This window comes from Synchiropus splendidus, chromosome 1 (genome assembly GCF_027744825.2).
Source record: "Synchiropus splendidus isolate RoL2022-P1 chromosome 1, RoL_Sspl_1.0, whole genome shotgun sequence".
In the NCBI taxonomy this organism is placed as follows: Eukaryota; Metazoa; Chordata; class Actinopteri; order Syngnathiformes; family Callionymidae; genus Synchiropus; species Synchiropus splendidus.
The window spans coordinates 58,810,427-58,826,788 of NC_071334.1; the positions used below are offsets into that span (position 1 = coordinate 58,810,427).

Genomic DNA, 16,362 nt, shown 5'->3' on the forward strand with positions numbered 1-16,362 from the left:
GCGTAAAGAAGCCCTGACCAGGGAGGAAGTTTTGCTGTGAGACACCACTCAAAGAGTTAAACCACTGCGACGTTGTCTCTGCTGCATTCCTGATGCTTTATCAAGCAACTACGACATGAAGGGCTGAGCAAGAAAAGCACTGAGACAGCGCACACCTCGACCATTTCATGTCACTTGACAAACACAGCATACAACAACTGACTATTGGTTGACGACAAGATAAAGCACATTTGAAAGTAATAATGGTGTCTGTACTTTAATCGCTGCTCCACAACACCAAAATCACATGAGAGTTATTTCTGTGATTCGAATGTTGTGTTTATGAAGTTGGTATAGGAGCAGCCATCGTGGCAGCACAGCAGATGCAATAGGAATCAATGGAAATCCTTGAGAGGCTGTATCACAATAGACCTGCTGAACAAACACTGAACAAACTGAACTAATCATGCAAGTTTCATTGAAACATGTTACAAATGAAATGAATGAATGGATACCCTCCTTCTCCACTGTGATGGGTGCAGGGAATAACAATGCTGCTTCTGATAAAAACATGTCACTCCAGCACTCCCAGTAGGTGGTGGTTCAACCGAAGATCTACGTATCATTGCCAAAATGTAAATCATGATTTAAATAACTTCCTTGACCCCAGTTAGCTAAGATACCCATCGCATCTCCGTTCACTCATTCTTCTTCACTCTGAATGGAAAATTGCAGCGTGGTAAAGCTCTTTTTGATCTTTTCTGTGATTCTATATGCTAATGTCCTCATTATTCGCATATAAGAGGGTCACTCTCGCAAGATGAATGGGCCATTATCTCATTATCTGCAGATTACAATGCCCATCTCCTTCCAGGAAAAGAACGTTTGTCAAGTTATTTTACCAAAACAAAGGATCTAGAAGCGCGTCGTTGAACGAGGTTGTTTATATAAGGCTGCACTGTATGTAGAATGATCACTCAAAATTAAATTACAGTTTTGGTTTACTCAACTGTCTCTACACACAGTATGGGTGTGTGGGAGACCCTTGTTAGTGACCCTACTTTACTCACATCAAATGAATTGTATATACATTGGTCATTGCTGTTATGCATCTTCTTGTGTTTATTTATTTATTTATTTTTAGTTCTGATTTGGGAAAACAGAGATCACACACACTTGCTGGTCTGCTGTAGCCAGCGTGGTGTGAAGGCTCAGAAAACTATTAATGCAGCCTGGTGCACAATGCGACCAGAAACAAGACTCCCAGATTAGCATAAAAATAAAATCATTCAGTAAATATAATAGAAGAATAAAAACAACTCCGGACGTGACACAGCGTGAGCATGTAAACAATACACGACTAGATGTTCCTCCAGTTCATTTTGACCTGAGTGCGGTATATTGATGTTTGTAAACCTGGACAGTCATTTTAATGTGTAAACCGATAAACACGTCATGTCCAGGAGGGGGCAGTGTTTCACTGAAGACTGGTGACAGAGGCGAATGAGCGAATTTTGACTGGAATGATTTCTGTCAACAAGTCTATATGACGATTGATTGATGATATAACCAGCCTGCGCTGATAAAGAATAATCTTCATTCAAGTAAAAATCACATCAATTCGTATATTTACAGTTGCAGGGCTACCGTGTTGTGTTGAGTGTTGATATTTCTCGAAAGTTTAAATGTTTATGGCATATAACAGCTTGGTCATTAAATGCGTGTGATCACATCATATTGCATCAAATAGTACATGCGAGGACGTCTGCTGAGGGCGAACGCTAGGGGTCGCGAGGAACAATAGAGCGGACGTTGAAAAAGCCAGGCTCGCAAGCAGTTCTGTCAGAAATACTTCGGGGCGGACTGCTCTGGCGTTGTGGCGAACCAAAACACAAGCGAAGAAGAAAGAGCTCGGCACAAACAACAGCGAGACTCTTGCCGGCTCGCTTCAGGCGCAGTGTAACACCCGTATCACCCATCTAACTTACCATCGCTTCACACTTATCAGTCTCTGCGAGTTTATTGTTGGAGGGATGGGAGTGTGTTGAGGTTACGCTGTGACGAATGCTTCAGTCACTTCCAGTCACGGATCTCAGTCTGCGCTGACACAGCGAGCATGAGATGATTTGAAGACGCCAGGAAAGATACTGCGTGATCGGTGAGTATTTTCTCTGACTTTTTTGTCCTACGCGGTGTCTGGATTGTCTCCCGAACAATACTGTTGTGAGTGTTCGAGTGTCGATTGAAGTGTCCTTCCGGCGTCAGGACGTAAATATTTAGCTAATCCTCGAATGCACACTCAGCACTTTATGTTGACACAGTGTGTGAAACCAGGACAAAGGCTTGGCCGACAGTCGTCAACATATCTGCTCGGGTTATTGTCAATGAGAAACGTTGGGGTAGAGGGTTCAAGAAAACCAGGTCCGCCTTCGTCATGTCCAACTCTCTGCGTTCATTCAATTCGTGGTCGTTAAACAGAGGCTGCCATTTTAAAGTTCCCCAACGTATTTGCTGACCTGCAACAATCAACTCTGCTGACAGAGTTGAACATTTTCTTGTTTGATTATGTTTTGTTATTGGACGTGACGTGTTCAAAGAATAATAACACTTTCTTCATTGCGAATGTCGCGTCATCGCCTCTCTTTCATCCCATTTTCCTTCAGATCGGGATTTCTAGCAGATACATTGCAATGACCCTCCCAAGTGTAGATTCTGGTAACCAACTTTAAGACGCTTTTAACGGCATTTAAGTGGCCTTCCTTTAATTGTCCAAATATTATTATTATTATTATTGATACAACAGACCAATATACAGTACTTTATTAATCTGTTTCAAGGGCAGCTCCGCCATTGAAAATTGTACTTTTTATGGCATTTTATGAATTTTTAGTGCCTTTTTATATAAAAATACAGATGGCATGTTGTTTGCCACTTTACATTTGGACCAAATATTGAGTGTAAAGGAGCACATCACTGTGGAAGCCAGCTATAAAGCATGTTAGGTGGACATGTTTGAAGTTGGCATTTTGATTTATATGATACAGTATCAAACCAAACATTCAGTGTAGATAGCAGATATTTAATGATCAATCTGGCTAAATCTGATGTTATTAGTAAACTAATGAAAAAGCTGCATTATAGTTTAATTTAAATATAAATGCTCACTTTTATATGTTTGTTTAAGGGTCTTGTCCATAAGTCTTATTATTTTCCTCTGTTTCGTAAGTGCTATGTTGAGATGGGAAGGGCTTCATTGGGACTGGTTACTTTCACCGGCTTTAAATGGGTCTCCAGAATATTCCTACTGGGAAGGACCTTAGTATGGCATCTGCCTGTAATCTCTGTCAACCGTAGTGCACCAGGAAGACCTAAAGAAAGCACCCATGTGCGTCGAGAAACCTTGAAGGCGAGAAACTTGCTGAATAACAAAATCTTTTTTCTGAATAGAGTGAAGTCAAGCAGCTACTGTACTGTACAGCTACTGCAACTTTTTTTTTTTAAACCAGAGAGGGATTACCACTAGATAATCCTGACTTCACATACCTTCATGGTCTGAGCGATAAGTTATAACAAGTGTTTGCACACATTCTCAGACAGTGAACTTGGAACCCAGAAATCAATGGGATTTGTACTCGCTGTGGTACAGAGTTAAAGATTCGGATCTTTCCTTGAGCCCTGTCTGACCTATTTAAATAGAAGTCATTCACCACCAGGGAATTGCTGATATTGGAAACTACCGCTACATTTGTCATGCCTGTTATTGGACCCAAACACAGGAGAGGAGAACTCCTTAGTTTTCTGCCAAACTATCTAAAGATGGCATCTGGGAAGTCGGTACCTGTGTGAGTAACAAATGGACCTGCAAAAGCAGGAGAAAATGGGTGGTTGGACATGCACTTAAAATTATATTGTGTTCTTCAACCTCTGCATAACTTCCTTGGAACATAAATTTAACATATCAATATAGAACCTTCTTTTGATGGTTCGCCTGTCAACATTTAAGGATGTCGAAGAGTTCATCTCACATGTTTGAGTTATGCACTGTCTTTGCCTCTCACTAAATATTTTTAATGTGTCTTTGCAGTCAGGTGATGAGAGTTGATAAGGTTTAGCCAAATTTCATTCGACACCATGGAGGAAGAGGCCCGACCTCTTTTGGCCTCCCAGCAGAATGCTGGAAGCTATTCACACCGAGGATCCACAGACTCCCTGGACTTCAGGGGAAAAAGGTAGACATACTGCATGTTTATTCAATGTACGTTGTGAACAACATGAAACACACTCAGTGGTCACATGTCATATTGTTGTTTTAAGTGTTTGAAAGCTTGAAATGAAATTCTAGACAAATGTATTTGCACACTGTGTTCACTGAACTCAATGTCTATAGAGTGTTCATGACTACACATTCAAACACTGGCATAAAAATAACAGCCAAATTGAAAGACTCCTCTGTGGTGTACTCACCTAAGTTGAACTCTCCTGTTGTTTCCAATAAAACGACTGGAGCTCCTGACTACAGTCATTCAACTGATCGTGCTATTGGTGTTGAACTAACTGGCCACAATGTTTACTTGGGTGACTGCCGTCATGCATTTGTCATTGGACTAAATGCCATGCTTTATTTCCAGGAAACAGACTTTACCACTTTGAATTTTTTCCCACGTTAATGCTCACTATCACCTGGCATTTCACACCCAGATGTCAATTAATCAAGAGAGAGTAGAAGGTCAACGTCAGGGCTGGAGCGCTCATGTCACTGAATGTTGAGAAGCTCTCGAAGAATTTTCCTTTACTTCCTGTTCTGAGGTCAAGACTATCCCAGGTGTTGTGTGGTATGGGTTTGCACTCAAGAAAGTCCAATGGAGTCGACCTGAAGGAGGAGAAACGAAACAAAATGTCAACATGTTTGAAGACCGAGTGTGGAGTGATAAAAGATGCGTAAATGCATGGAAAACAAATGCGAGGTCATTGTAGAATGAAGGGTTGAAGTCTGATGAAGACAGCAGCCAGGAGTTGTTGGAAGAACCAAGGAAAGACAACTATTAAACTCAGTATCTACTGGAGGTAGAGAGATTACATTATCTAAGCTTGACTGCAAGACATCCAAAGTAAGCAATTTTGGCTGGATACAGAAGTGCTAGTTTCCTGGGCATTTTTTTTAAATTCACAAAACCATAAAACTGATATTTACAAGTGGTCAGTGTCTGGGTGCAACTACTAACCTTAGAATGCGCTAAAGGAACGAGACAAGTGAAGGCAGCCTTCTTCTACCAGACCCAGCATGGACATCAGTCCGTGTTCCACAACGTTAAAGACCTTTACTCTTTAGTTTGTCTTCTAGGAAACTTGTTGTCAAGTAAATACAAGAATGCGAGGGTCAGACTCATCATTCCGGCCGACGTTGGCGCTTTGGAAATTTTAATCCAGTCTGGCATTTCACAGTGTGCAACCATCTCTTCGGCACGTGCAGTGTGGCGGATTCCTCCATACTTGAGTCATGTACACGTGTTTGTTTTTCTTCTGGAGATTCTTGTCTTCAAATGCTGTGTGATGAACTTCTGTTTTTAATTATGACACATTGCTATAATTTTTTACTCCGTATTATATCTAAATGTATAACCCTGTCCTGGTTTCGTCTTGAATCATGACAATCAGTGTTTGGACTTTTGTCATTTATATGATCATGTATGTTCAGTGAACTCTGGATAAAATCTCTAGGTGGACACAGGATTTCCTTATTTTTATTTTATAATCTAGTCAAGCAAGAACAGAACTCCGGCAGGTAATGGTCCCAACATGTCAGAAATCATACACTTCCAACATCCAGAGAACACAAACTTATTTTTTTGGTTGCTCTTGTTTTGTTTTCTGACTTTTCGCAGAGTAGAGAGTCTAAATTAAAAAGAGAGTAGACAGTCTAAATTAAAAAACACATTTTACTACTGTTTATTGACTGCATTTAAATTGAGTACTTCTTATGCCTGTACAATACATTTGAATAATATATAAATACATTTCTGACAAAGACAAACATATTTGTTTCATTATCCTTTAATTTCTGTCTCTGATTTGTAGGAGTGTAGAAGGTGGGGATTGACCATCACTATCTTGAAATTGACCTTTGACTGAACTGCTTCACATCCTCACCCACATCACTGCACCTAACTTAAGAAGTCTGGAGAGTCTGACCACTGCATGACGTGACTTTCGCCTCTTCTCTCCGCTCTGTTTCAGACCGTTCTACGTGGACCCGATGCTCCTCATAGGCGATCCGCAGGAGAGAGTTTCTGCTGAGGCGGCCATCCTTAACAGCAGAGTCCATTATTACAGTAAACTGACCGGCTCCTCTGACAGACTGCTGGTACTTCTCTTTTCTGACTATTTAATGATTAAACCGTCCGTCCCTGCCGTGTCTTTACTCACTTACGGGTCCTATAAACCAAACACATGCTGCTCAAGATAAGGAAGTAACATGTAGTTGGCACGCATCTCAAAACTGTTCTGAATTAAAGTAAAAGACAACAATGCTCATAATATCCCCTCTGCTTGTTTAAACTACATGTTTTTTGGTTTCGTCAAGCAATATTTTATGAATATTTTTGCCTCATGATTCAGAATCCAAAACAATGCTATATTATGTAATGAGCTGACTTTGATGTGTAATAAACCTGCATATTGTCATACAGTGCTCTGCTAAATATTTAATTTTGATGTCTGCATGAGTGAGTTGACTATCTCTGTCTCTGAATTATAGTGACCCCACGATCTTCTAAAACAGTTCTTTGATCTACTTGCATCATGTTGGTCCGTCGCCATCCATCATGACTAACTACCATTTCTTTTGTAACAGAGTCCACCAAACCACGTGATCCCCCTTGCAGAAGACATCTATATCTACAGTCCGCTTGGCACGGCTTTTAAAGTGGCCAGCTCGGACAATGTTGGGAAAAACCCCAGTATCATCACCATGTACGTCTTGACTGAACTATCTAGTCAAACACCCCGCTAACAGTTTCTCTGTCGTCTGGTAGATTTGCTATCTGGAACACTATGATGGGGACGTCCATACTCAGTATTCCCTGGGGAATAAAGCAGGTGAACAAAACTTTATCTTTGTGTGATTATCACGTTAAAAACTGGTGCCATGTATGATCATTATTTTTCTTTATTATTTTATCTTTTAGCTGTAACCTCCATTAATTCATATGAAACCTGATATTAAGCCACATCTAGGCCTGCTTCTTTTGGCACTTTGTGGCCCTTTGTTACTAGTTTACCCTGGATATATGACAAAAAAACTTATATAAATCCATTACACAATTCAAACAAAAACATGGATTAAATGTTAGGAAATCAATGACCCACACTACATTTATGTCTCCTTTTCTCCAGTCTGGCTTCACATTTGGGATCATCATCCTCATCCTCACTGGTCTGCTGATGCTTTACTGTTGCTACATCGCGCTTAAATCACCAAAATCAATACGTAAGTACCTCAGTAGTTTTGTCACACAGTCTTGATCTTTCATTGGACGCTCTCAGTAGACGAAGAGAAAAAACACTTGCAAGGTTGGAGATCGAAGTTGAGCCTCATGTATATGATTTGTGATTTCATATTACATTAAAAGTAGTTTGACTCAAACTGTCTGACTGAAGCACGTTGCAGAGGACGTGAGCAAGACATTTTTTTAGAAGAAAATTGTCATGCCATATAGAAAATAGGTCAAGAGAAGTGTGTGCTGAAGGCAACAACACAATATTGACAAGGTGCCACAGATCTTGTGACCGAAGTTGATAAAGATGAAATCATCTTGTGTTACATGTTACAACCTGTCGTGAGGAAACCATGGAATGTGTATATTGATTATCCTTCAACAGCAGCTTTTATTGTGTTTTGCCAACGACTTCCATTAACAATTTGCATCCCACAAAATTGTCGTGTTACAAGCTGTTGTGCAGCTGATTAAACAAGTGGTTCTCGGTTGTTCTCTACTTTAACTCTCAACTCTTTTCTCTTCACAGCATACGTGGACACGTCCGAGTGGGAGTTTCCGGATGTTTGCCGCCACTACTTTGGCAGCTTTGGTCTGTGGTCGAGCTTGATTTTCTCCATGGTGTCACTTGTTGGAGCCATGGTGGTCTACTGGGTGCTGATGTCCAACTTCCTCTACAACACTGGCCAGTTCATTTACAGTGAGTCTCAAGACTGGCTTTGCCACTTTCAAACACCAGCAAATTGTAATAGCAATAGCAAATTTTGTGGCTCAATATATGGGTCTTTTTTGTTCACGCTTTAGAAATTTCACAAGTTTCTTTTGAAAGTAATAAATAAGATGCCGTAGAATACATGACACAGTTATTATTTTACACCGTCTTTTACACAGTGTCAGCAGTCACAGCTCTTGTTCCTGGCTGTGGAGCTTCTTCAGGGTGTTTATCACTTTATAAAACGTAATGAGCTCAACAACGTTGCAACTAGGATTTTTTTATGAGGCGAAAAAGCTCTTACAAGCGAAGTCCTTGTGACCAGAAGTGTGCATAGTGCTGATGTCTTTGTCTCACTGTTCCATTATGCAATGTCACACTCAAGTAGATGACTGCAAAGCAAAGGTTTCTGGTGCTCTGAAGATGGCGATCTGTTGCTAGTGACAGTTGCTGCATGAAAAGTACTAATTTGTGTTTCACCATTTCATCCAAATTAATGTTGAATTTCCACACTGAAGGACAAATAAAGAACATCTAATCTCATCTGTCAAAAAAATTGTAAATACTAACTCAGTTTGTCTTCATTAATACATGCTGCTGCAGAATTGCTTAAGACAAAAAAAAGATATGAAGTCAGTGGAGGAAAACAAACAGTTAGAAAATGTTCGATCTATGAAAGTATTAACTCATATTTCCTTTCTTTTTCACAGACTACGCACACAACGTGAGCATGACCGATTCTGTCTTAGGAACCAACGGCACAGACAGAGGTATATCATGGCTTACTGCTGCTTCTTGTAAACATTAAATAGATATATGAAAAGAAATAAATGATAGTTATGATTAATGATTCATTTAAACAGCCAATTCAACTGGTGATCTGAGGCTGTGGACAAGCAGTTCCATTTGGAGGCACTTGATGTAAAATTCTCACCAGAGACTGGCAAGTTATTAGAAGTAGTTTCAAATAATTTCTAGTTTGTAGCATCACTGGACCTCAGTCGCTGTGTTTATGAGGTTAAAAAGCTGTATAGCCTCTGTTCTAAATATCTGTCATGGTGTGAATTTCTCCATGTTCATGTCTCATGGTAAGCAACAAGATTATTGTTGGAGATGGCTCCACACCACTCTTCCAAAGCTGAGAACAATACTGCAGCCTTAAGGATCGGTCCATTCCGGTCCGATCCAATACCTTTGACCTATCTCTCAGAATTATTTTAATGTTTATGGATGTGAACTGCTTAATACTAACACCTGAAAACACCACTCCACTGAAGTTATGCACAACTACTTTGCTCTTATTAAAATGTATCCATTTTAGCAGAAAAAATACTGAAGTAATAAAACATTCAAAGCAAAAATATTAGGCTCTACACCATCGTAAAATCAGGTTTCAGCATGGCATGCTCAGTGAAATTGAAGCTATTCTTCGAAAAATATCTGATACCTGACCCAGTCATTTCAGCCTGGATTGGACCCGAAACTGATCCAGTGGATCGGCTTGAACCATCCCTAGTTATTGCTACATAATACATCTGTTGTTTACATTTTGACTTCATCCTAAATCGTAAAATGGAACCGCGTGTTTCGCTGTCTCTTGATTTTGTCGCTCTCCTCTCCAGTGATCTGTCCATTTCCAAACATCGGCCCTGAAGCCAACGTCACCAGGGATGTGATTGTGCCATTTGTGTCTGCAAATGATGGGAATGGCACCAGCGTCAGCAGCCCCTTTGAGCACTGGTGGAGCAAAACCAACACTATCCCACTCTACCTCATCGTCCTCCTGCTGCCGCTGCTCAGCTTACGCTCTGCTTCGTTCTTTGCCAGATTCACCTTTCTGGGTAAGTTGGAGCTCAGAGATGAGCAGACAATCATATGCTTTCATTATAACCATTGTCTGCGCATCCTGTTTACAAAGGTTCAATTTGTTATTTGACATATGGTTTTGTTCGTTACACAGGAACCATCTCTGTGGTTTACTTGATTGTGTTGGTCACCACGAAAGCAGTTCGTCTAGGCATCAACCTGGAGTTTCACTGGTTCGACTCGACAGACTTCTATGTTCCTGGTAAACTGCTTGCTGCAAAGAAGTTGTTTGATTTAAGTCAAGAGTCTTTTGGGTGTCTTTTTGAGTCACGTCTGTACTGTCTGAGAGCCTGGAGTCGTAGTTGCACTTCAGAAAGTGGTCTGCTTTTCTGATCATAGACAGAGGTAGTTTGCTGATGCCCTGGTGAATCTCATCTCTCTGTGCTGTCTGACTAACTATTATGGTCTTGATTCCCTCTAATAATTATTCCGATCCACTCAGACAACTGTTGGAGGGAATTTTTGCCACCACTGTAGTGGGATGACTACGTTGTCAGCAACTCTGCCAGACCCCTGTCTTGTTGCCCCGGCTCCATGTTGTCTGCATAAGTACAAGTGACACAATGCTATCAACCTGCTATCATGTGAAACCCTTTCCACTCTCACTGAGTGATGCTATTATGCTTCAGATTAGATCAAATGGCCAAGATTCTTGCTATTCTGCAGTTCTCTGTATGTTGAATGATCAATGAGGTCAAATCGTCTGCCGGTGTTTACTGACTTCCTAACAAGTTCTGTTTTCCCAGAGTTCCGGCTGATGTTCCCTCAGCTGACGGGGATCCTCACTCTGGCCTTCTTCATCCACAACTGCATCATCACCTTAATGAAGAGCAACAGACACCAGGAGAACAATGTGAGTCGAGTCCACTTGGGTGCTTTAGATCTTCCCAAAACACGTGATGTCTCTTGCAGCGCCTGTAGCTGTTGTTTCTGTTATGGGAATGTATTCATCCAGGATGCAACATCATGCAGGCTGATAAACACTGACACACTATACAAATTCAATGTTACTCTTGTTAAAATAGTAAAGAACAGCCTGTGTGACATTTTATTCTAGTATTTTCTCCAAAAAAAAAGAAGTTCAGTACAGTTGCTTGTTCAGTTTTTGTGTTGGTAGCATTCATTTAGCGTAAACTCGCTAACCATTCTGACTGTTTCAGGTGCGGGACCTGTCTATAGCCTACGTTCTGGTGGGACTGACATACCTGTACGTGGGGGTCTTGATCTTCGCTGCCTTCCCTTCTCCTCCTCTTGGCAAAGAGTGTATCGAACCAGTGAGTTCCTCGTGCAAATCTGTGAATGTGCTTGGCATCAACTTCTTTTAACCTCCAGAAAGTCCTCGTAATTTGATTATGTTTTCTGTGTTCAACTTCAGCAAAGCAATAAGTCACTAAATACAATCAAGCTGACTCATATAGAGGTCGAATACTCTAGCCAACATTTTGTTTTAGCTGCTAGCTGACTGGTCGAAAACCACCAGGAGACTCTTCAGAAACATGATGCTTGACACACAGTGTGATGAACTTGCTGACAGGAGTATTTATTTTATTTACACAGAACTTCCTGGATAACTTTCCCAGCAGTGACGTCATGGTGTTTGTAGCGAGGACCTGCCTGCTGTTCCAGATGATCACCGTCTATCCTCTCCTGGGCTACCTGGTGCGGGTGCAGATGTTGGGCCAGATCTTTGGAAACCCTTATCCTAGGTGACTCCCGTTCTTTCACCACGTTCTTTGTCCTGTATTGACATCACCAATAGCCAACATGAAATAATATAACAGCGTTTATATTTCTAGTGATTATACGGCACTATAGAACCCCTCCTCACCCTTGTCTCACTCCTTGGTCTCACCTCAGTTTCGTCCACGTTTTGGTGTTTAACGCCTTGATCGTTGGAGCCGGTGTCCTGATGGCAAAGTTTTATCCCAATATTGGATCAATTATTCGGTAAGTTCAACATTGTTTCCTTCTTTCAACAAAGTGAATACAAATGTAAAAAATCCAAAATTTCAGTTAGACTGTTGCTGTAGTACACTTTCTGAACACAAGGTGGTGACGGTGCGCTTTGGCATCACCCAGTTTGGCTCTGACTGCGAGTAAGAACGTAGCATGACTCAGGTGTGTCGCATGGACGTCACAGTTCTACGGTCAATGACTAATGTTCTTCAAAGTATGGGGATTTTTTTTATATTGATTATGATTTAATTCTTTTCTACACTTCCTCATGTTACTTTTTTGTTCATGAAACATGGTTTTGCTGAGCTGTCATATATTTATATTTGCTACTGTTATATGGGTTTACGAGTTTAGTACATTTAAACTAATGTATTTTTTCCATTGTTATTTATACATTCATTTATTCATTCATGTCAGACATTTAATGTTCAGTAATCTACAGCAGAAGATGCTGGTTGCCAGCGTGTTACAGTGTAAGATGTTGATCTGTCTTTCAATTGGAATTCTAGAACGGCAATGGCTCCCGTTTTACACCAGTGTTCTAAATGGGCTTTGTCTAAAACTATAAATGTCTATAGAGTGATGTAGTAATTTAAAATCTCTGTGACATAGTCGACCCTCTCCTGTGCCGCAGGTATTCTGGAGCCATCTGTGGCTTGGCCCTGGTCTTCATCTTTCCCTCTTTGATCCATATGATCTCCCTGAAGCGGCAGGGGTCTCTCCGCTGGCCCTCCACCGTCTTCCACAGTTTCCTCATGGTCTTGGGTCTGGCCAACCTCATTGGTCAGTTCTTCATGTAGACAGAGTGCAATGCCAAGGACGTGTAGGATGGAAATGATTGTTGAGAGCTTATTTCTGGATTCCAGCCACTCACACGTGTTGGTTCCCTTTCCTACTGCCATCTGAGAGTATATTGCCTACAGTCTCTCTTGCTGCTCAGACTGACTCCACTGTGGAGTCAGGTCAAGTAGAGAAAGGACCATGATAACACATTCACAATGCCAACCAAGTGTCTTAAATGTTGACCTTGATTGTTTTATGTCATGTTTAGAAGGGAATTGTTTTACTAACTTGACTTTGTAATGTATATTTGTAAATTTTAAAGATATCTTTTATTTGGCCCTTAATTTTTGTGCATCTTCTTCTGCATTGCTAAACACTTTTCTCGTTCTAATTTTATTTTTAAAACACCAAAAAAGGGACTTTATTAGTCGAAGTGAGCTGTTATGTCAGCTTTTTCGCTACCAACTACTGTGATTTTAGCATCGTGTTATTAAATTAATGGGAGCTATTTACCTCAAGAAGGCAATGTGTATCGAAACCAGGGTCTAAAAAGACTATTCAGATATCTATCACAGGCACATGCTCATAACATGAAGGCATATTTTTACCACAGATTTCATACTTGAATAGGTTTACAATCCGTTCATACAAGCAGTAACACAGATATCATTGAGCCTTTTGACTTTGTTATATATTTATATTGGTAACAAATCTTGTACATTTTTAGGCATGACCTTGAAAAGGTAATTAAAGTTTATTCGGAATTTATTTGTCATTACTATTGTTAACATGAGCATTACTGGGGTAATGTTGCATTTTCTATGAAATGTGTGCATAAATTACAATAAACATATTGTAAACGGTTCTCTGAAACTTGTCTTTCCTCGTGGAACACTTAACTAACTACGACTGGATACAAGTAGTTGATTCGTCACGTGGAAATTATTGTATAAATGTATTCCAATTGATTGCGCTAACAATAGCATGCTAGCGGACGGAATATCGTGCTTTTCACTGCTTTTTTTTGGCAAGACATGAGCATTTCCGCTCAAATAGGAATTTATATTGTGTGACTCACATGGTATTTTATTTCATTGGTTAGCTTACTTGAAACTAATGAATGATTATTTCAGTCTAAAAGTTATGACATTTACATCACATGGCTTCTTAATTGTTACATTGCATATCATTTATTCAGTAGTTAGTTGAGTTACACTAGACTGAGATTGAAAAGGAGCGTGAAGGACGGTACTTATAATTAAAACTGTGTGTAAACTGGGTTAGTTCCTTACGTATTGCTAGTCACTTTTGTTCTTCTGTTACTCTCTCTCTTACTTTTTTATTTGTTCATTTCTGTGATCGTGTGTGTTACAGTCAGTTTTGTGTCAATGTGTGTGCATATTCATTTTTTGTTTGTGTGATTGTTTTAGTCCTTTGAAATAATATGAGACTAAAGACCAAAATATGCTAATGTAACAAACAATGCAGATCTGTACTCGCATGTATTGTTTTATGTTTGGAAGTTAACTTTGTGTTTGAGTGATTAGTTATTCATCATAAAAGAAGTTGAAAGATAAGGCTTGCTGTCAGACACGCAGACACGTTATATTTTTTGTTTTGTGAGGACATTTTATTGACTTTCATGCTTTCTTCAATCTAAACCTCTCCCACAACTAATGGCTAACCTTAACCAGGACCTAAACCAAACATAAATTACAATGACCCAGTTATTTTGAAGTTTTTTAACCTTGTGGAAACCGGGAAAGGGTCCCCGCGAATTGCTCCAAATAGCAAAAGATACTACACGTAGGTGTTTTTCTAAGAATTGGTCCCCACAAGTTCAGCTGTACAAGTTTGCGTACACATGCACACCCACAAAAAAAAAAAGCTTGGGGGATATTTTGCCATTTAGGCCCCCTTAGTTCCCATTTTACCTGATACTTGAGAAACTTTTACTGGAGGTAATATTCTCATTGCGAGTGAGTAGAATAAAAGTGGCCGACGTCATGAATGCTGCTCCCCCTAGCTTGATATTCCGCTGAATTGCCTTTGATCCTCCAGGCCTGAAACTGAAAACGGAGCTGACGGAGTCTCTGTTTCAATCACTGTTTACTTCAGACAATAACGTTATGTCCCCTCTTCGACTGAGTCCACCTTTGTAAACTTCCAGGTGAGTCACTGAAAGCCTTTAACTATGACTTCTCTGTCCTCATCCCTGATAATTTCAGAGCATGTCTGTCAAGGAAGAGGGAGGCTGGTGTGGACCTGCAGCAACAATCCTCTGCTGCATTACCACCACAAAGCAACTATTTGTTTTAGACCACCAGGCCTCCACATTACCTCACCCTAAACTTATGTCTTCCACAAAGACACCACCTCAGGCACTTCAGAGGCAGCAAGTATCGGATGTGTGTTTGTTATGTTAGTTTGAACAAATGTCAAGAACAATTCTGGGAAAACCGTTGGGAACCTGTTGTGAAACGTCTCAGCGATCATGTCATGCACATTGGACACTTGCCCCTCATATCTTAGTGCAGGAGTAAGCAGGCAACAGGTAGGCCTGCAGTACCATCTGGGTGCGTGAAATGTGCCCGTATGATGATTTAGTTGACAGCTGCAGCTGCAGATTCATTGATCCGTACAAATTAATGGGATGTATTTTAATGATTTGGAAGAGGTGATTTTAATCCTATTAGATTGACTCAACTTATTCAAACATGGTTCATGAGTGAGTGAGATCTGTGGGTTGTAAACATGGGAAATGATTTCTGGCCAAGTTGTGGATGCGAACGGATTATTTCAAAGGAAAACACTGCAAAGATTAAGAGAAATGTGGCATGTTGACCCAATGTTACATCTCGCTAAAATCTGGTTGCCCTTCAAATGACTCAGCTCTTGCAGTGACTCAGATTGGTGACCCCACATGCAATAAAAAGACTGTAACGTTTTGTTTTTTGCATTTCACAGATGGCTGAGGTTCATATGTATTTTAGCGCACAATGCCCAACATTGCTAGGGCATTTCAAATTTTCAAATTGAGAATGTATTTGTATTTAAAAAGCTTAGGAACAGATGTATTTATGTTTAAGATTGCCAGGGCTGAATCCCATCCCAGCTACACAGGGAGAGAGACAGGGGACACCTTTGACATGTCCACAGAACTTGTCCAGACACCCAGTCAGGATTCATTGAATGAGTCTTTACTGATTCACCTTCTGCTCCCCACTTTTCTATGATAAATAATGATGTACATTTAGGTCACACCTTCCGTCTAAGGCTGTTTTTTGCTCTCACGATCCCCCAATGTGTCTTCCACATGTCCCTAAGGTGGAGGATGTGCAAAGCGTTTGAGCACATGAATGCTGGTGTTGTGCTAAGTGATTTCTCATAAACAAAGCAGTGCTTAAAGAAGGTGAAACAGCAGAGAGTAATCAATATGCTGGTCCCTAATTCAGGGGGCTGACAGGAAGTCCTCTGCCACAGATACCATTACTGGTATTAATTTTGTCTGTGGATTGGAAAGGGTCACAGCAGGGTCAATATTCAGTGTGGCAGTGACCTGACCTTTGTGAC

At 40.4% G+C, this 16,362-nt stretch overlaps 1 protein-coding gene across 1 annotated transcript; it reads left to right on the forward strand.

Moving 5' to 3' along the window:
• The first annotated feature begins 1,863 nt into the window (after nucleotides 1–1,863).
• slc38a9 (solute carrier family 38 member 9) lies at nucleotides 1,864–13,670 on the forward strand. The gene is made up of 15 exons (XM_053867001.1): nucleotides 1,864–2,137; nucleotides 4,064–4,208; nucleotides 6,214–6,340; nucleotides 6,830–6,948; nucleotides 7,011–7,074; nucleotides 7,372–7,465; nucleotides 8,002–8,172; nucleotides 8,895–8,954; nucleotides 9,807–10,025; nucleotides 10,145–10,252; nucleotides 10,797–10,903; nucleotides 11,211–11,324; nucleotides 11,608–11,756; nucleotides 11,908–11,997; nucleotides 12,641–13,670. Exons 2-15 carry the CDS (start codon nucleotides 4,111–4,113, stop codon nucleotides 12,804–12,806), a joined length of 1,686 nt encoding a protein of 561 aa, XP_053722976.1. The 5' UTR covers nucleotides 1,864–2,137; nucleotides 4,064–4,110; the 3' UTR covers nucleotides 12,807–13,670.
• The last annotated feature ends 2,692 nt before the right edge of the window (nucleotides 13,671–16,362 follow it).